Source organism: Pituophis catenifer, unplaced genomic scaffold, assembly GCF_029215685.1.
Source record: "Pituophis catenifer annectens isolate HBS135680 unplaced genomic scaffold, rPitCat1.0.hap2 SCAF_2, whole genome shotgun sequence".
NCBI classification, from domain to species: Eukaryota; Metazoa; Chordata; class Lepidosauria; order Squamata; family Colubridae; genus Pituophis; species Pituophis catenifer.
This window is the reverse complement of record NW_027256882.1, coordinates 171,349,886-171,371,853: the sequence shown is the minus strand read 5'-3', so window position 1 is coordinate 171,371,853 and position 21,968 is coordinate 171,349,886. Positions and strand designations below refer to the sequence as shown.

Sequence of the window (21,968 nt, the reverse complement as noted above, 5' to 3'; positions counted from 1 at the left end):
AATTTAAAGGACCTTGAGAAACATGTAATTACCTACTTCTACTGCATAAGATGATATATGATATTTGAGGATGGAAACATGGAGCTTCCATATTCAGAGGCAGCATTCCTATAAATAACAGATGACTGAGCCAAAGACAGCTGTTATCTTAGTACACTGCTCATAATATCTCAGAAGAATTTATCCAAACAGAATGCTAGATCAAATTGGACTTTAATTCAATATAGTAAATTTCCTAATATTCGTAAGAAAACATTAAAGTCACTTCTGTAATTATCTAGGATTTTGCTATTTTGGCCATAAGAAACAAGGATCAAATTGATGCCTATATTCCCAATTAGATAAGTTTCTGCCAGTAAAGTTTATAGCAAACCATACGGACATTCTACTTTATTATAGGTAATAGGAGATAAACCAAGTTGAAACAGGGCAAATTTTCCACTAAATATCTTGGAACAGTACTTGAAAGCAACGTGCTATGATACTCCGGGCAAAATCCAACAAGCACAGACATATATAAAGTTTCAGAAAGAGATATACATCTACCTGAAAAAGACTATCCATGCCAAAGTAGTGAACTGCTCTAAAAACATCAACAGCTAGATTTCTAATCCAAATCAGATAAAAATATCACCTCAGATTTCAATCGTCCACCCCTTTGAAAGAGCACAAAGAGCAAAACATCCTCCATAAACTTGTTTTATATATATAATTTTAATAAATGAATCTTAACATCTTGTGCTTCCGTATCAATTGCGTTGCAAGCCCCCTGCCCTTCTTTTGCTCATTGCATGTAAAATAAATAAAATTTCAGGACCTTATTTTTCTGCTCGGAGGTGATCAATATCTTTCCCTGAGGCTGTACCCATCTCACATTCAGCACATTGAAAGCAATGTGCTATGATACTCCGGGCAAAATCCAACAAGCACAGACATACATAAAGTTTCAGAAAGAGATATACATCTACCTGAAACAGACTATCCATGCCAAAGTAGTGAACTGCTCTAAAAACATCAACAGCTAGATTTCTAATCCAAGTCAGATAAAAATTTTCACCTCAGATTTCAACCGTCCACCCCTTTGAAAGAGCACAAAGAGCAAAACATCCTCCATAAACGTGATATATATATATATATATATATATATATATATATATATATATATATATATATATATATTTATAGTGTTTTACCGAGACACCTGGTCTACTCCAACATGTGGGAGAGAGCATTCTGCTCTCTTTTGCCTTTCAGCTCCAACCCAGGAGCTCTCAAGCAGTTGCATCCACAACAAACCATTTTTATACCAAATATATTTTACTGATAAAATATATTTCTTTATCAGTAATACATATATATATATATATATATATATATATATATATATATATATATATATATATATATATATATATTCCGTATCATTTGCGTTGCAAGCCCCCTGCCCTTATTTTGCTCATTACACATAAAACAAATAAAATTTCAGGACCTTATTTTTCTGCTCCGAGGTGATCAATATCTTTCCCTGAGGCTGTACCCATCTCACATTCAGTAGCTGCAAGAGCACCGTTCTTTGGAAGCCATTTAGTATTTTTATTCAGGATGCATTTAGCTCTAAAGGCAGGGCAAGACCTCCTCTCCCACCACAGCAACCCTGTGAGGTCGACTAGGCTGAAAGCGATCGGCCTCCACCGCCCCTGCCCAGCTTCAGTTTCCATAGCTTAGAGAGGGCTAGAATCTTAGCTCCTAATGAAAACTTCCACCATCACCAGATCCTCAAAGAATCCTCAACGAACACCAACGGATTCTTAAGGCACCCGGTTAATCGGAGAAAAAAGCAGCCCTCAGCCTAGGCTGCTTCTATGACAACGTTACAACCCCAGGGATGATATTTTACGCGCAGGTCCTTTCTTTCTAAGGATGAAGACCGCCAGCTGACTGGACACCACAACCGGGATCGTTCTGGTGTCTTGGCCAGCGGCCCCCACTTTTTTTTTTTTTTTTTTTTGGCGCCAACCTGGGCATGAATTTCCATCACCGCCACATGTTCCCGTTGCCAGAGCAACGCTCCGATTCCTCGCTCCCCTCCCGCCGCTACGGTGCTGCGACGCTTACAGCTTCTTCTCCATCTCCCGGCCGCCCCCCCCCCCGCGCCCCCCGTTCTCAAGGTGGCACCACTCACTCCCGTCTTCTCTCCCTCCGCTCTCCGCCGCCAGGCTAACTTCCCCACCTCCTCGTTCCCGTACCTCGCTCCTTACAGCCTTGACCCTCGGAGACTCCTACACCTCCGTTCCCCTTGGCCACCAGACCGCTTCTCCTCCTCCCGCTGTGGCCGCAAGTGCCCCTTCGAAGCTCACTGGAGGAGGAGGACCTCAGGCAAGGAGAACTCCGCCCCCCCCCGATCATAGAGTTGCAGCGCGGCTGCCGCAAAAAAAAAAAAAAAAGCCACCCGTTTACAATAGAGAGGGCGAAGGGGAGAAAAACAGAAAGAGCGCCGAGGCCTCCTGGGAAAGCACGCTCTTTTGCGAGGCTCGGTGACCATGGCAACAAGGAGGGAGGCGTTGGCGTTCATTCGCCACCGCCGCCGCCGCCGCCGCCTTGAGTTTATTGCGAAATTCCGTTTTTCTTTCCTGCGGTTTCCAACTACCGTATTCTCAGATCGCCGAGTTCCGATGTGGCTTCTGATCCTGTCGGGGTTGTTTGTTTTCAGTCACAGAAGTGGATTCAAAACGTAGCCAATTTCATTGCGGCGCTCACTTCATCGGATGCCGTGGGGCGGCTGGACTTGATGTAGGGCTTGAAATTGGGGTGAGGCGGAAGGGCGTGAGAGAAAAGACAAGTTGGTTATGCCGATACACGTTACATAAGTGTATTGGGGTTATTAGGTTAGTTATTAGGTTAACACCTTTGCGGTATTAACCGTTGTCTGATGTGCTAAAGCCCCCCCTCCCCCAAAATGGGTTTGCTGAGTTCTGAGACTGCCTGAAGCCTTTGGATATATGTGACTTCAGCAGCCTCTTGCTCAATAGCAATAGCACTTAGACTTATATATACCGCTTCACAGTCCATTTCAGGCAGGGGTGAAATCCAGCAGGTTCTGACAGGTTCTGGAGAACCGGCAGCGGAAATTTTGAGCAGTTCGGAGAACCAGCAAATACCACCTCTGGCTGGCCCCAGAGTGGGCTGGGAATGGGGATTTTGCAGTATCCTTCCCCTGGAGTGGGGTGGGAATGGAGATTTTGCAGTATCCTTCCCCTGGAGTGGGGTGGGAATGGAGATTTTGCAGTATCCTTCCCCTGGAGTGGAGTGGGAATGGAGATTTTGCAGTATCCTTCCCCTGCCACACCCACCAAGCCACACCACGTCCACCAAGCCACACCCACAGAACCGATAGTAAAAAAAAAATGGATTTCACCACTGATTTCAGCCCTTTCTAAGCGGTTTACAGAGTCAGCATATTGCCCCCAACAATCTGGGTCCTTGTTTTACTGACCTTGGAAGGATGGAAGGCTGAGTCAACCTTTAGCCAGTCAGGATCGAACTCCTGGCAGTGGGCAGAGTTAGCCTGTAATACTGCATTCTAACCACTGCTCTTATAGCTGCCTATCTCAGGCAAGTGATTTTGAGTGGTGAACTATTCTAAATCAGGTTTAAAAGGTTTTTCAGATAGTTTTCATCCACAACTATTCAAAGTTAGGATGGTAGTTGGGACTTATGACTAGTCCTCAAGGTTGTGTCCCGCACAGTGCCTTTGTAGGCAGAATTACAGAATGGATAAAATGGATATAAAGATGTTGACACTCTAGAAAGAGCGCAGAAAAGAGCAACAAAGATGATTTGGGGACTGGAGATGAAAGCATACGGTTGCGGGAATTGGAAATGTCAAGTCCTAACGAACAGAAGGACTTGGGATGACATGATAGCAATCTTCCAATATTTGAAGGCTCTCACAGAGAGAAGGAGGTCAACCTATTCTCCAAAGCACCTGAGGGCAGCCAGGACAAGACATGGATGAAAGCTTATCAAAGAGAGATCAAACCTAAAATTAAGGAGAGCTTTTTGGACATTGACAACAATTAGTGGAACAGCTTTTCTACAGAAGTTGTGAGTGCTCCATCAACTGGAGCTTTTTAAGAAGAAATTAGACAACCACTTGTCCGAAATCATAGCCTCCTGCTTAAGCAGGGAGATGGACTAGAAGATCTCCAAGTTCCCTTCCAACTCTGTAATTCTGTAATATTTACTGTACAAAAGATACCACATATAATGCACATTCATATGAAAAATACGGAAAATGAATTGTCTTTTTAAAGTAAGTTTACATATACTGTTTCGTTTAGATATTTTTATTAGAATATATATTTTTGTATAGATTTTCCTGGTTTTGCTTTGAATTTTCATTTGTAAAGCAAAATTATAAATATAACTTCTTTAAAAAAAACTATTTTTATAAATCTTTTTCAGATTTGTCCTTTATTTTTTCCAAGAAACATATGTCATTGTAACTGTAGCATGCTCCAGGAGATTAAAACACTCTTGATATTAGTTTAACTTTGGTTTGAGTCCTGATGTCAAATTTATGTTCATTAATTGTTTTGTGCAACATGATCCTATTTGTCCTATGGAGGATTCAGAAGGACATTGTTGACATAATGGCATATATCTTATTGCAGGGTACCATTATATTCTTGTGCAAGTATTTGTACCTGTAATAGTGCTGATGTTGAGATAGACAGGAAAAGGTGCTACAAGATTCCTGGTATTTTTTTGCCACTATAGAGTAACACTTATCTCGTCCTGAAATTGTAGTTTAAGGTAAATTGACTAGCTATAGATATTCCTTATATTCAATTACTTAGCAACTTTTTGGAATTATGACGGATCCCCAAAAGTTACTTACAACCTGATTCCAAAGTTCCAGCAGCTGCCCATCCTAGTCATGAAAGTGTATTTCAGTCATTTGGCATCAGCCCGCATTTACAGCTATTTGCAGTATCCTGTGGTCACATGACTGTGATATCAGTTTTGCCAAAAACTAGTGTTTACTGTCGTTTTTTGGCAATAATACTTCATAGAAAATAATAGGTTTGCCTAACAACTACAGAGTTCACTTAATATCCACAGAGTCATTTCACAACAATGAAAATTCACTTAACTACTGTTGCAAAAAAAGTTTGTAAAATCAATCGGTCATATGATGACCTACTTTACGAGCATTATAACTATGACCATAACAGGCAGGCTCTATTAAGGTCATAAGTTGAGGACTACTATATCACTTTTGCTTGTAAACTGCACAGTCATTTAGACAGTGACTTAGATAGTGAGATGGGCAGTTGGAGCCCTGGTTATAATGCAGTATTGCAGGCTAACTGCCTACAGTCTGGAGTTTGAGTCTGAGCAGCTCGAGGTCGGCTCAGCCTTCCAACCTTCTGAGGTCAGTAAAATAAGGAGCCAGATTGTTGGGGGCAATATGCTAATATTGCAAACCACCCAGAGAGTGCTGTAAAGCACTATGAAGTGTTATATATCTAAGTGCTATTGCTATGGGCAGTATCTAAATTTGATAAATAAAATTAAGTAGAAATCAAACCCATCACTACTGCTAAAAGTTCTAGAACTACAAATATTCTACCTAAAACTGTAGCTTCCTGCACAATTTCCTTCATATCTACTGAGTTGGTTAGAGTTGTACTCATCTTAAGTCAAGATCCATAGGATTGCAAGTAATATCTCAATTTTTGTATATTTCTTCATCTGATTTTTGTAGTACTATTTATTTTATGATTAAATGTGCCACATGCCTGATGGAAATTTTTACCATTACTATTTCTTTCTGTCTCTTTGTTTTGTCATTTATTACACTCAAGGGATTGCCCATTTTTATCCTTAAAGCAACATTATCTGATAGATATGGTTGAGTAATGTTGATTTTTTAAATTAATTAATCTTAATCGATTAAGCAAACCTTTGTTTATATAATTATCATCAGTTTGGCTGATGTTTGATTATTTATCAAACATCATGATTATTCATACCTAGGATTCTCAAGTCTGTGCAACAATTTAAAACCAAGACATAAGATAGTTTCTGTTACGACATAGATACACAAACATTTTGGGCCAAGGGTCACATATAGGCCTGGTAGAATTTGTCAAAGCCAGATCAGGGTGAAAAATAGTAAATACTGCATATGTTTCTTAAGTATGTTTACGGTTTTTTTTTTTTCTAAGCTTGGAGTGTATAGCATTAGAAACAGATTATTATAGACCCATTTTACGTCCATGGTCCACAGACTGTTTTTCCTCAGTTGCCATAATACATAAACCAATACTGTGGCTATTATAATTCATTGTAATTTGAAATACTGCACTTTGAACAAGTCTTCTAAATAAAGAATATTTTGAAGGGGCATTTATTTTCAAGAGAATGTGCATATTTCTTTGACAGCATATTAGCAGCGATATTTTCTTTACCAGAACAATTGCAAAACTTTGAAAGAACACAATGTTCAGGTTATTTTGTTTTCAGTTAGAATGCAAAGAATTGATGACATTCCAGTAACCTTTACTCTAGTTCACTTCAAAAGTACTCCTAATTCCTATTAGTATTTATTGTTTCAGGATTCATGATTTGTTAGGGCAAAACTTTTCCCAATCTTACATTATTAAATTCACAAAGAACTACACTGTCCTCTTTGTAGTCCAGGACTGTTAACAAAAAAAGTAACTGTTAGCCATAATTTGCTGTGATAATCTCCACTGTTTAACGCAGTCAAGGAAATTTAAAAATAATTTCCCTCATTTTTATGTCATGTTCCCAAGTACAGGATTTTATATGACTTATACGGTAACTCTCTTGGGGCAGGGGGTTGATTTTCTATTTTTACACAGTGTATATCCTGTGTGGTGTTACATTGCTCTCCAGGAGGTACCACATGACCAGTGTCATTCTATTGGGATATGTCAGGTATGGGTATCATCAACAACATATTACACTTGTATTTTGCCTGACTCTAAACAACTCTGGGCAGCTCACAAAAATCAAACAAGGAAATCAATAAAAGATATAAGATAAAACATGGCAAGCTCGACAAAGTGAGAGGATCTTACTTCCCCTCATCAAAGATTTGGATGAAGAGCCAAGTTTTCACAGCTGTTCTCAACAATAGCAAAGTGGGAGCCATCTGACTCTCAGGGGACAGGAACTGTTAAAGAGAAGGCATGCTGCTAGGGTTTGAATACATGACATTTGTCTATGGCCATGATGGCGAACCTATGGCACGCATGCCACAGGTGGCATGTGGAGCCATATCGGTGGGCACGCGAGCCATATGGGTGGGACTTCCGGAAGTTGGCAAATGGGCAGTTTTCGGCCTCCAGAGGGCCTCTGGCGGGTGGGGAAGGCCATTTTTCTCCTCCCCAGGCTCCTAGAGAGGCTCTGGAGCCTGGGGAGAACAAAAAACGGGCCTACCGTGCCTTCGCGTGCCAAAAGTGGGGGGAGCGCGGGAGGGTCACGCACACATGTGCGGGGGGGGCAGGGCACATAGAATTATGGGTGTGGGCATGTGCATGTGTGCCCCCCCGCTTCCCCCACTTTTGGCACGCGATGGCAAAAAGGTTAGCCATCACTGGTCTATGGAGTTTCTTAGTCATCCAGGTTATGGTTATCCCAAAGGTGCTTTTTTTCAAGCACCTGTAACAAAGTTTCAACAAGATGTTGAACAAATCACAATAGCTAGATTCACATAAGATGCTAAGCAGCAGTCAGATTTAAGGCCCAACTCCCTGGTGGGCTTGCAACCTAAATATCTATTTTCTTGCTTGAGCCTATCAATTAAAATGATAATTATTGGATGCTATTTTAGGTATCTCATATATAAAGGTAAATTGTTTAGAAAGAGAAATATTTGTTTGTTTAAGCTTATCTGCTGCTTCAATCACAGCTATAAATCTAGGCAACTTGCGTAATATATAATATAATATTATAATTAATTATAATATAATTAATATTAAACCACCACACCCCAGATTCTTCTCTCCGTTATCTTGCACAGTGGAATGGGAACATTTCCTTTTCTTTTTGATGTTCTTCTGGATTTGTTAAAACATAATTTTCTTATTATTATCAGGGACCACAAATATTTATTTTTTTTAGTTTATTAAAATTTATATGCTGCCCTTCTCCCGGAGGACTCGGGGCGGCTCACAACCATCACGTAAAGTAAAAACAATAACAATAACAATAAATAAAGTTTAAAAAATACAATTAAAATCCCAAAATTAATTAAAAACTCCCAACAGATCAGACAATTGTTTAAAAAGCCATGTCTTCAGGTCTTTGCGGAAAGAACGGAGGTCAGGGGCTGTCCGGAGCCCAGTGGGTAACTCATTCCAGAGGGTCGGTGCGGCCACAGAGAACGTCCTCATCCTGGGTGTCGTCAACCAACATTGTCTGGCAGATGGCACCCGGAGGAGGGCAGTCCTATGTGAGCGCACTGGACGGTGGGAGGCTGGTAGAAGGTGCTCCTGCAAGTTTCCCAGGCCCATGCCATGAAGGGCTTTATAGGTAAGTTCAGCACCTTGAAGCGGACCCGAAGGACCACCAGCAACCAGTGCAGCTCGCGCAGGAGAGGTGTTACCCGGGAGTAATGGGAAGCTCCCATAACAACCCGCGTGGCCGCATTCTAGACCAGTTGGAGCCTCCGGATGCACCCCAAGGGCAGCCCCATGTATAGAGCGTTGTAGTAATCCAAACGAGAGATAACAAGAGCGTGAGTGACTGTACGGGGGGCATCCCTATATAGGAAGAGTCGCAACTGGCACATCAGGCGAACCTGTGCAAAAGCCCCCCTGGACACGACCGCTAGATGATCCACTAAGGACAGCTGCGAATCCAGGAGGACACCAAAGTTGTGAACACTATCAGAGGGAGTCAACAACTCCCCTCCCATCAAAAGTGATGGGGCCACTCAGTGGTGGGATTCTGGGGGTCCTAGGGGGTTCGGCCGAACCCTTTGTTAAATTGCTGGCTCGCCCCGCCCCTTGCCCCGCCCCTCCGCACTACTATTTATTCCAATAAATGGGGCGAGTGAGCCAGCAATTTAACAAACGGTTCGGTGTTTTTTTGTAATTTATTGGCCCCGCAGCACACTGAACCGTTTATTAAATTGCTGGCTCGCCTGCCCCTCGCCTCCCACCCGCGCGGCGCCAGCCTACCGTAGCCAGGGGTAGGCAATTGTGGCTCCTTTACAACCTGTGGAGTTCAACTTCCAGAATTCCTGAGACAGCTTGGCTGTCTCAGGAATTCTGGGAGTTGAAGGCCACAGGTTGTAAAAGAGCCACAATTGCCCACCCCTTCCCTAGCCTGAGTTCCACTGCCTGGGATCCACGTGGGCTGCCACGTGGTTCCCCACCAGCTCCGGAGGCAAAAGAGCAGGATGGAGAAAGCAGCTTCCATGCCTTCACTCACCCTCACTCTCTGCTCTGTTGGATCGCCGGCCGTTCGCTTACCCCACCCACTCCCAATCTATTGCTACCTCCGGAGTCCCAGCTGATGGCTAGAGGAAAAAAAAACTGCTTAAATTCTTGCCGCGGGGCTTCAAAGGGCCGCCCTATAGCCAGTGGTGCAGCCGAACCGTTTGTTAAATTGCCCCTCCGCCCCTCCGCACCACTATTTATTGCCAATAAATAGTGGTGGGCGAGGGGCGGGGGAGCCAGCAATTTAACAAATGGTTCAGTGTTTTTTTGTAATTTTATTGGCCCATGGAGCTTCAGCATAGGCTAATTAGCCCCTTGATTCTATCGGCCTCCCGGCTCTCCGCTGATTTGTCTCAGCTGTTTAGCTCACGGCTCTTCTGCTTCCTTGCAAAGAGTCCTGGAGCAGATTTTTTTTCCCTTAGCTCTGCTGAAACACGAAACTGAAACTGCTTTGCTGTTGCTGCAAGGTTGGAAAATTAGGCAGGCAGAATTCTTTTCTTTTTCCTCACCAAAAAAGGTAGGTGCAAACAATGGGAAATTTAGGGAAAAAGAGGAGAGTTCAGGATTTTAAAACACAAAAGAAAAAAAGCTCTATTTAACTAGGGAATTGTAATAATTGAGATACTATTAATTGTATATTTCTGAAAGCAGAAATGGTTAAGTTGTGGTTTGGAGGAATATATGGGGGTAATTATTTGGTTTATTATTATTGGTAAATATAATTAATTGATTTGTAAGAAATTGGATTGCATGGAAATAATTGGAATATTCATGTTCATATTGATTAATATACAAAAAAGGTAGTTATATAGCTAATTGATTTATATTAAAATGTTGAATTTATATTAAACAACTAATATTACATAATTAACCAATGTGAGGATGGATAAAAAAATAGATGACAATGGGAAGGGGTATAATATAGAAGGGAAAAATTGAATTTGATTAAGATTAGAGATGAGGATGAAGGGTAATATTGGTTTTTTACAAAAATAGATGAGGAATAAATATGGCAAAAAGGAAATATAGAAATTGTAAATTTAATTGAAATGACTAAACACTGTTTAAATTTGTGAACCGGCCAAATACTTTGTTCAAAGAAAATACATTGTATGTTTGTATGTGTGTTTCTAATTATTGTTATTTATTCATATTTGTTCTCTTTTATTCTTTAAAGTTTAACGATTCATTCTTTATCTTAATATCTTTATATTTGTTTGGGGTTGGCTTTCTTCCCTTTCATCTTTTTTATTGTACAGCAATCTTTCTCCTCAAACCTACCACCTCTCTCTTTTCTTTCCTTCTTACTTTCTCTTCCTCCCCCTCTTCTTCTCCTCCCTACTTCTTCTTCCTTTCTCCTTCTCCACCTCTCTTCCTCCCTCTCTTACCCTCCCTCCTACTCTAATTTCCCTTCCCTTCCTTCATCCCTCTCTATTGCTGTATCCTTTTATGCATATGGATTACTTAGAGGGCTGAAAAAGTTATTTTTGATTGGTCCTTTTTATTTATTTTTATTTAAAGTCCTTTTTATTGTCTGGCTGTGCACCGCCCTGAGTCCTTCGGGAGTAGGGCGGTATAGAAATCTAATAAATAATAATAATAATAATAATAATAATAATATGGGCTACTCAGAGGGCTGAAAAAGTTATTTTTGACTGGTCCTCGCACTTTTGACTAGTCCTCGAACTTACGACTGTCCTCACATTTTACGTTTTTTGCCCTATCTTATCACCATGGTGAAGAGAAGCAGTTGTGAAATGAGTGACATGGTTGTTAAGAAAGCTGCACGGGCATAAATGTGAGGATGGTCAGAAGTGTGAGGACCGGTCAAAAGTGCGAGGCCCAGTCAGAAATGACTTTTTTCAGCCCTCTGAGTAGTCCCTATGCACATAGCCACGCCCACCCGGTCACATGATGAGCTAGCCATGCCTACACAGTCACATGACCAGCTAGCCACGCCCACCCAGTCAAATGATTGCCAAGCCACACCCCCAACTAAGCCACACCCACAGAACCTGTTGTTAAAAAAATTGAATCCCACCACTGGGGCCACTAGATCCTGGGATGCCGGCATCCACAGCCACTCCGTCTTGGAGGGGTTGAGTCTGAGCCTGTTCCTGCCCATCCAAACCCCCACCGCCTCCAGGCACTTAGACATCACGGAAAGGGCATCCCTGGATTGGTCCGGGGTGGAGATGTAAAGCTGAGTATCATCAGCATATTGATGGTAACTCACCCTGAAACTTCGAATGATCTCACCCAGCAGCTTCATATAGATGTTAAAGAGCAAGGGGGAGAGAACTGAACCCTGAGGAACCCCACAAGGGGCCTTGAGGAGGATCTCTGCCCCCCTGCCCAGACAAACTGTGTACAGCCCAAGAGGTAGGAGGAGAACCACTGTAAGACAGTGCCCCCCACTCCCAACCCCTCGAGTCATCGCAGTAAGATACCATGGTCGATGATATCAAAACCCACTGAGAGGTCAAGTAGGACCAGAGCAGAGGAATAATCCCTGTCCCGGGCCCACCAGAGATCATTTACCAGGGCAACCAATGCCGTTTCCATGCTGTGTTCACACCTGAAGCCCGATTGGTAGGGGTCTAGATAGTCCGCTTCCTCCAGAAATTGTGGAAGGTGACATGCCACAACGGACTCAACAACCTTCGCTATAAAGCGAAGGTTGGAGAAAGGACGAAAGTTGTTTAAAGAGGCCGGATCCAGGCCAGGCTTCTTGAGGAGGGGTCGAACCACCGCCTCCTTAAGGATAGCGGGGAAGACTCCATCCCTCAATGAAGCGTTAATAATCGCCTGGATCCAGTCTCCGGTCACCTCCCTGATTGCCGCAATAAGCCAGGAGGGACACGGGTCCAACAAAGAGCCTTGGTAGTACAGTGGTCTAAAGCACCCTGTTATTAAGAACAGCTGCCTGCAATTACTGCAGGTTCAAATCTTGCCAAGGCTCAAGGTTGACTCAGCCTTCCATCCTTTCTAAGGTAGGTAAATTGAGGACCCAGTTGTGGGGGCTATAAGCTGACTTTGTATAAATATACAAAAGAATGAAGGCTATTGCTTAGCACATTGTAAGCCGTCCTGAGTCTCCGGAGAAGGGCGGCATATAAATCAAATTAAAAAAACAAACAAACACGTGGCACTCAATCTACCCACAATCCTGTCCACTTCATCCGAGGATACAGGGTCAAAGTCAACCCAGATGTTACCTCCAAAACTTGCTCCCATCTCCTCGTCAGACCCTGCCCAGTTAGAGTCTAAACCCATCCGGATCTGAGCAATTTTGTCTTGCAGGAATTGAACAAAATCCTCAGCAGTGCCCTGCAAGGGGTCCTCCCTCACTCCCTGATTAAGGAGGGAGCAGGTCACTCGGAACAAGGCTGCTGGGCGATTCTCTGCCGATGCAATGAGAGCAGCAAAATAATTACATTTCGCTGCTTCCATCGCCACAAAGTAGGTTCCTAATGTAGGTTCTTAACTGTGTTCAATCAGATTTGGAACGGGAAGATCTCCAACAGCTCTCTAGGCGTCTCTTCCGACGCTTCATCTCTCTGAGCTCCTCGGAGAACCATGGAGCTACTCGGGATCCCTGTCGGAGGAGAGGGGCGATTTGATCCAGTGCCCCGGTAACAGCCCATTCCCAGGCATCAACCAGGGCCTCTGGAGAATCGCAGGATAAGGATGTGGGAATTGTCCCAAGCTTCCTCAGGAACCTGACAAATATAAGCTGTGTATGTGAGTCTGACAGAGTTTATATTTTTTATTTCTTGATTTTGCGGTTTTATATGCTATTTCATCTCTTAGCCTGATTTTATATTGCTAACATTTTTAAAAACAGCTCTTAATGAATGCTAGTTGCTTTTTATGTAAAGGAAAAAATTTAATGTTTTAAAGTAATGAATTGATTCAATTGTGCAACAGGTTGCCAGCATTAAGAATAAAAATGCTAATGAAAAGTGCAATGGTATGAGTCATTCGCTCATAATCTGTTAGCATGATAAAGAGATTTATGATAAGCAAATTCATTGGTCATATTCTTTCCAAATAGCTACTGTAAGAAGATTAAAGCACTGGCTATTTCTTCTATTAATAGGTGGGGAAGTAGATTCAGTAAGATAGGTTATTAGCACCAGCCATGAATTAAAGTATGGGAACAAAATTACTGCCTTTTAGACTGTGAAGGATCTTCCCAGTGGTCTGAAGACCCGAAAATAACAGCTTACTACCTTCTCGACAACGAGGTGGCTTTGAGGTGAGACAAAATCAAACTGAATTAAAGCAGGAATGCCTTGTTAATTTTTGCAGAAACAGCAAGGTTTTGTTACACCTGGCATGTTTAATAAATATTCTATTTTAAGATGTAGATATTTGTTTCTCCTATTGACGAGACCTAATGATTTTCAACAGCCTGCCTGAATACCATAGTACCAGCCAAACCATTCTCTCTAGTAGTTACTCTCATAGAATAGCTTTTCATAGGGACATTTATAATGATTTACTTTTCCTGACACAATCATTTTAATTATTGTTAGTGCTGGGCAGCAAGAAAAAGAGACCTCCATAGAGCTGTGCCGAGATTTGAATCTGGGTTTTAGTGCCCTTTTCACTGTACTTTCTTTTGGGATTAAATTTTGGAGAAATGAAGCCCCTCTATCTCTTTAGCTGAAAAAACAGCAGATTGCCAAGGTGATAGAACAAACTGCCATGTTTCTTTTTAACCGCTGCACAAGTAGAAGATTAGCAGAGCAGGAGAGGTTGGGTTATTTTTTTTCTTCAGTGATGCCTTGTTTCTTTCTTTCTGATGACCAGACAATTTTTTTCATTTAAAAACAATGCTGCCTTCCTGTGCAGTGGGGCTGGCTGCTGTTTTGTGTCCCTATCCCACCCCACACAGACAATAAAGCCTGTTGACAGTGAAAAGGCATGTCACTGATTAGTGTACACTATTGGTTTTTGGGTTTATCATTGTACTTCCTGAGCCTTTAGTGCAGGATATACAGTTAAATTGTTAAATAAATGATGGGGAAAATAATTGACAAATGTTGTCTCCCTTTTTTCTTTTCAGTGCTAATCTGGGGCAGAGCCTAAAAATGATTCTTTAAACGTTGTAGCCCTCTTGTGGCCATGGCTGCCCTTTTCTTCCACAAGAGCCTTGTTGTGAACAACAAGGACAATGATGAGCTGGAGCTGGAACGGGAGCTCACCCGAACATTAGAGAACAAAGTAATGCTCCTCTATTTTGGCTCTGGTGAATGTCCTCGATGCCAAGAGTTTGCGCCCATCCTGAAAGAATTTTTTGTGAAACTCACAGATGAGTTTTATATGGAGCGAGCATCTCAACTAGTTCTCATCTATGTGTCACTGGACAACACAGAGGAAAAGCAAGACAAGTTTCTGAAGAAAATGCCAAAGCGATGGCTGTTTTTACCTTTCCAGGATGAGTTCAAAAAGTAAGGATCTGAGAATTTAGTTAAGAAAATGCCAGAACTGAGGCTGGGCTCACAGGCATATTAAGCCACAATATGGCTTCACTGGGTTTTAATTCAACCTTTATAATCTATAATCTATATTTTATAATTAGCATTATGTCAGTTGTTTGTTAGTCAACAAATTGTGATGTGAACCTGCTTTAGATGAATTAAGCATATTTAATGTGCGTAGTTGATTGATATCTATCCAATCATTGTAGATATACCAGCAGCATTTGGGGATATTAGCACACAATAGTTAGTCTTTTTTAAAATAAATTTTATTAAAAGATTTTAGGAGAACACAGAAATTAATACAAACCAAGACAGGATAAAGAAAACAAAGAAAAATGCAGATTGAAAAAACAAAAAGAAATAGAAAAGATTTTTATTTCCTTTGCAACAAATACAAGTATAATTGCAAATGTATCTCTTACTTTACAATATAAAAAAGGTTTCTTTTTTCTCTTATCTAATTTTTTCTCATTTACAAGTCTATAAACTAACTATAAGCTATACGTGCATTTCTTCTGTTTCATCCAAAAAGTCTACAAATGGTTTCTAGTCAGTTATAAATATAGATATTGTCTTTTCTCTGATCAAGAAAATTAAGATAGCCATCTGCAAATTCCATCATTTTCACCAACCATTCCTCCATTGTGTGTAGTCTAGAACATTTCCACTTTTATGCATGTAATAGTTTTGTTGCATTTGTCATATATAAAAACAGGGTTTCTAGTTTCTAGTTAACAATGGATTTTATAAAAAAACCTTTTTAAGGCTAGAACATGATATAAATTTAAATCCTTTGAACCACTTATTTTCCATCTATCCATTTATATGTTATAGTCAATGTTTAAGTCCATTTTATCATACATTCTTTCACTTATTCTTCTCTCTCATATTTCTGCAAAAGTATATATATATATTTAGCAATAATATGTTCATCCTTAGTACACAATTCTATTTCAAACTCAATCTTACTTTGTTTAGATCTATGCAATCTTTTATTCACTTTAAACCTTCCTGATAATTGTACCTTAAGAAAACAATTGTCAGGTATATACTTCCATTATCAAAACTTCTTGTGATTTTGTTTTGCAATCCCCTTGACATCACAGTACATGATGATGAAGTAACCATTTATATTTTCTTATCATTTCTCATCTATGTTTCTTATGGAGAAAGCCACAAAGATGTTGTCGAGCACAAACTAGGTGTATATTTATTCCATATACTAAGAGTAACCTGCCTAAGATAATGATTTCTTAAATCTACATTAATCTTAGCTTTGTCATACCAGAGATATCTATGCCACCCAAATTTCACATCATGTCCTTCTGACTCCAGTAGCCATCTTTTTTTAAAAACAATACCCACTCTCCCGTTCAAGCTAAGCAGGCAGCAAAGTTTCATATTTTTCAGACTATAAGACACACCGGAGTATAAGACGCACCAAGATTTCAAAGAAGTAAACAAGAAAAAAAAAGTTTTTGCCCTCCCCGGCCCCCAGGAGCACTCTGTGGGCCTCCCATACCCTCTGTGTGTCCCGTTTTTCGCAAATGTCCCGTTTTTCGCAGAGGTGGGACTAATCTCACCTCTGGTTATATTATTCCCTGGGGGGGGAGGGTAATGTTCCAGAGTGCAGGGGTTATAACATTCTGTGCCAGCTGAAGTTTCTACATGTTCTTCAAGGCCAGCCCCATGTCAAGTGCATTACAGTAATCCATTCTGGAGCTGACTAGGGCATGAGTGATAATGAGTACAGCCTAACAATCCACAAATGGGTACAACTGGCACACAACACAAAGCTGTGCAAAAGCCCTCTTAGCCATGACTACCACCTACTCTTTGAGTTTGATTCAGTGACACCCAAGAGAATGATCATGGCCCTGGGACTATGAGTTCTGTTACCTATTAGACGCAAATCTTTCCTGATTGGTTAAGACTTCCCAAGAGATCACAAGCAGTTGGGCCCAAATAATTTTGAATGCTTTCTTGTGGGAGAGGGGGAGTCCACCTGACTTTAGTAGTTCTCCTTCCTCTGAGAATGGTTCCAGCTGTTGGGTGTGTGGGAGGTTCCATTCCTAGGTTTTTGCTTCATGGTGTGCCACAGAGCTCTTTCCTCCTCCTATTTAACATGAAAACTAATATTATGTCATCTTTCAGCCCAGGGTTAGGAAAGTTGAGCTTTAACTCTGCTCTGGGCTTCCAAACCATGTTGCAAGTTGCTTTCTCAGTACTTGGAGGCTGTGTGGGCCTGGATTGGGAAGAACCAGCCTCAGCTGAACCCTGACAAGACTCCATGGCTGTGGGTTTTAGGGTCCTAAGTATTTAGTGAATTTGATCATTAACTCTGAATGGGGTAACACTACATTCAGTGGTTGGTACATAATCTGTGAGTTGTCCTAGATTCATAACTCCTGCCTGAGGTGCAGGTGGCGGCATTATCTAGGGCACCTTTGCACAATTACATTTTGTGAGTCAATTGTACTCATTCCTAAACTGGAAGCCACTGCTCATGGTAACTCATGCCTTGATCACCTTCCAAGTGAACTATTGTAATATGCTCTACATGGGGCTATAATTGAAGAGCATTTGCAAGCTTCAGTTGATCCAGAATGCAGTGTTACTTGCAGTATTGGGCACAGCATAACATTGCTGCTACATGAGCTGCAGAGGCTTCCATTGGGTACAATTAAAGGTTGCCACCTGTAAGCTCTGCTTGGAATGGGGCCAAATTACTTGCAAGACCACCTATCCTTGATGGTTTCTGATCATCCCAGTAGATCAAGCAGAGTGGGCATACTCTGGCTGCCATCAATGGAGCAGAGCAACCTAGTACACCACAAGAAGTATGCCAACTTTGTCATGGTGCCCATCTTGTGGAAAAGCCTCCCTTTCCTTAAACATAGATAGCCTTGATCCTGCTGGCTTTCCAGAAGCTATCCAAAACTGGATCTTCTCCCAGGCACAGGGCTTGGGAAGTTTCTGGAGTTCTGATGTGGATGTCGTTTATCTGAAGAGCTGATATTGTGCTTTTTAGGGGCTTCAACCCAATTTGTTTATTGGATCTGTATGGTTGGTTTTTATATCTGTTTGCCATGAAAAGTTCCATAAGTAGGTAGATAGAGATAAGCTCAGAGATGTTGGTGAAGAAGTTCATTAAGCAACCTTGAGAAGCAACCCTATTCTGGATCCTGGCTATAATACTGGACTTCCCGGCTGGACTATTGTAATGCTCTCTACATGGAGCTCACCTTGAGGAGCACTCGGAGGCTCCAGCTGGTCCAGAATGCAGCCGCGCAAGTAATAATGGGGGCGACTCGTCGCTCCCATGTAACACCCATCTTGCGCGAGCTGCACTGGCTCCCGGTGGTCTTCCAGGTGCACTTCAAGGTGTTGGTTACCATCTTTAAAGCGCTCCATGGCTTAGGACCTGGTTATCTACAGGACCGCATTCTGCCACCGATTGCCTCCCACCGACCAATATGCTCCCACAGAGAGGGCCTCCTCAGGGTGCCGTCAGCCAAACAGTGTAGGCTGGCGACCCCCAGGGGGAGAGCCTTCTCTGTGGGGGCCCTGGCCCTATGGAATGAACTGCCCCCGGACATACGAAGGATCCCCGACCTCCGTGCCTTCCGTTGCGCTCTGAAGACCCTATTATTCCAGCAAGCTGGACTGACAGGATAAAGGTTTTTTAAATTGGGTTTTGATAGGGGTTTTAAAATGATCTTAGTTGGATGTTTTAAATTTGGCCGATTGATTGAATTATTTTAATAAGCTTTTAATTTTTGTTGTCCATTGTTTTTACCATGGCTGTTCACCGCCCTGAGTCCCTCGGGAGAAGGGAGGTATACAAATATAATAAATAAATAAATAAATAAATAAATAAATAAATAAATAAATAAATAAATAAATAAATAAATAAATAAATAAATAAATATGACGCATAAGGACGGGGTGACAGCTCTCTCTACCTGTTGCTCCTTTGTTACACAACATTGCTCAGCTGGAGCCTAGCTGTTGCTTAATCAAGAGCTTCATGCTGGATCTCTCCAACTGCTAATCTGAATGTTTTCTTTTCACTCTTGCTAAAGCAGGATTTATTCCTTACAACAGGGATAGTAGGAACAGACAGCCTATTGCTGAAAACAGGATCTCTGTGTTGAGTTATCTGGGCCATAATATAGTAATAGCATATTTTGCATTTCCCTGTCTCTTCTCTATATTGTTGCTGGAAGCAGGAAGATTAATTATATGATGTCGTCACAGGGCTAAGTAAGAGATCCAACCTGTTATTGGGGAAAGGGAAAGAAGTTTACAGATAAATGCTTTAGGGAAGGATCCAAGGGTGAGCTGGACCCTTATCATGCTAAATTTGGAGAGATTATCAGACTGCATTGTTAAAAATACAGTCTGGTAAAGGTAACTTTGAGACATTGGAAGATGGCAAGGAAAATGTGATGAGACCTAAAGAAGGTCCTACCCTCAGACTGGGAGCAATAATCGTTTTTAATCTCTCTAAATTCATTTATTTTCAGAACAGAAAAAAAAAAGACGAAAGAACCAGGATGTCTTTGTTAGACTACTAATAAAGACTTTCCTCCCCCCCTCCCCCACTTTTGCAAGTGGAAAACCTCTTCTTAATAAATTGACAACACATGTTTGGGACTTGTATATATTGATGATAATGTCCAATTGTTGTACCTGAGTATAACTATACAAACAAATGAATAATTGTAAAAAAACTAAGAGTTTTAGGTCCCTGATACCTCTTTCAGCTTTCCTCCTACGAAAATCTCAATATATTCTCCACATATTCCAGCTCAGAACTTTCGAAACTTATTCTTTCTTTCTGCAACATTCCTAGGGAGCTGACATTAAGATTTTCAGTGACCCATCCCCCTGTGGTGGTAGTTTTGAAACCAAATGGTGAAGTCATTGCTCCCAATGCTGTGGAAGAAATCAAAGAGCAAGGCACAGATTGCTTCAAGAACTGGCAAGAGGCAGCTGATTTGGTGGATAGGAACTTCCTTTTATCTCAGGACTCTGAGGATGTGACCTTGAGAAGTATCACTGATCCCATTCGGAGGTTCAAGTACAAACTGGTTAAGAACCAAAAAAAAACAAGAAGCAAAGGTGGTGATAAGGGTGAAGTCTCCTGATGAGATGTTTCTTCTTGGAACGTCAGGTTGGTGAATGTGAGTGTTCCCAAACCATCACCTATGAATATTAGATATCTACAACCACACTGTGGTTGGACACAGAAATTGTTAATTGTGGATGTATTTCGAGATTTGAAAATCTAAAATATTTTTTTTCTAAAAGAATATGCAGCTATGAAATTCTTAGATATCTATATAGTGTTTATTGTAATTGGAACCTGGAATGAACATATGTCATTATGCATTCAAGGTACTCAAAAGGGCTGTGAACACTTTGAAAATAATTTGGAAGAGCTTCAGACCTCAATAAACCACACAATCTCTCTTTTTTTTTCAGACTTTCTGATGAGCCTGGAAAAAAAAATCTTGTCTATTTGAAAGGGTGAAATGTTTAAAGACACAGTGACCCTTAAAGAAGCTACAACTTTTTTTTTATGCTTTAGGGCTTAGGCAGAAGTCTGAAATGAGTAGATGTTTTAATGAACAGCAGAAGTGCTGTGCTCGCACTTGCCTCAGATCTAAATCACTTCTTCCAAATACACTGATTTTATAAGCATGCCTAGCTCTAGGAGACCATCGGGGCTGCACGGAGCTTTTTTTCCTGAAATAACAACAGAAACCACACAAGATAAAAGTAAAAATAGCTTTGTTTGCATACTTTATCATAAAATATTTTCCGAGCAGATCTCCCTTTTGAGAGAATCCACCAGCATTTTGTTGTCTGCAACAGCTCATTTAATTATATTGGGAGGGGGGAGAACCCTTTGTCACCAACTCTCAGCATTTCTTTTGATTTTCTGGCATCAAATTATCCCCTTGCCAGGCTCCTCAGGTGATATTCCTTGCCAGGCACCTCAGGTGATATTCCTCAGATGATATTCTTCCTAGTAAGCAGTTATTCTTGGGCAAGTTGCCACCAACTCTTTTAGCAGGAGAGAAAGTTTTTCTTCCCGGCTGAACCAGGAAGGCTCTGTCTGTTTTAAAGTCTCAAGTTTGAAGTGACTCTAAACTTTAATTGCTTGCCTTGCTGCTTAAGGGACTAGCCCTGCAATGGGCAGTATAGTCAAGCATTTTTTAAAAAATAAATCCAAATACACGAAGCCTTATTGATGACCTAATACCATCCCTTCTTTACAATTTTCTCTATTACCCTTTTTTTAAAAAAGAAGGACTTTCCCACTTTTTCTTTCAGTCATTCATTGGTCACTCTCAACTTGCAAATAACTCTCCTAACTACAAACATCCTTTCTTAGGGACCCGATGAAGACAGAAAATTTTAATTCTATAGTACCATCACCAGTGGTGAAATCCAATTTTTTTTACTACCGGTTCTGTGGGCGTGGCTTGGTGGGCGTGGTGTGGCTTGGTGGATGTGGCTTGGTGGGCATGGGAGGGGAAGGATACTGCAAAATCCCCATTCCCTTCCCACTCCTGGGGGAAGGATATTGCAAAATCTCCATTCCCACCCCACTCTGAGGCCAGCCTGAAGTGGTATTTGCTGGTTCTCTGAACTACTCAAAATTTCCGCTACTGGTTCTCCAGAACCTGCTGGATTTCACCCCTGACCATCACCCATAGCATAGCAATGCTATATTTCAATCAATGAAAAGCTAACACTTGCTTTTAGAGACTGACTATGCATTTTACTTTATCTGAAAATAGAAACTATCCAGAAGCAGGGGTAGACAGAATTTGGACTGGAGAAGTAAAAATAGTATATTATTGTTTCTTAACAAGCAGAAGTGAAAAAAGAAACATAGATAATATTAGTTTTGTGACCTATGGAATAATGAGTGAGAATTGTTACTTCAAAGAAATTTAATAAGTGGCACATTTGACACATA

The 21,968-nt window shown here is 41.2% G+C and overlaps 2 protein-coding genes across 2 annotated transcripts in view; one reads left to right on the top strand and one right to left on the bottom strand.

The window, feature by feature from the left end:
* The window catches only part of SLC27A1 (solute carrier family 27 member 1), a 37,568-nt gene extending 35,231 nt beyond the window's left edge, over positions 1–2,337 (bottom strand). Inside the window, exon 1 of the mRNA XM_070938028.1 lies at positions 2,247–2,337. The gene's annotated coding sequence lies outside the window, so the exon portion shown is untranslated. The remainder of the gene's footprint in view (positions 1–2,246) is intronic.
* Positions 2,338–14,612: 12,275 nt separating this feature from the next.
* Positions 14,613–20,124, top strand: NXNL1 (nucleoredoxin like 1). Its single transcript, XM_070935038.1, has 2 exons — positions 14,613–14,938; positions 19,830–20,124. The coding sequence occupies exons 1-2, from the start codon at positions 14,613–14,615 to the stop codon at positions 20,122–20,124; spliced, it is 621 nt and encodes a 206-aa protein (XP_070791139.1).
* The last annotated feature ends 1,844 nt before the right edge of the window (positions 20,125–21,968 follow it).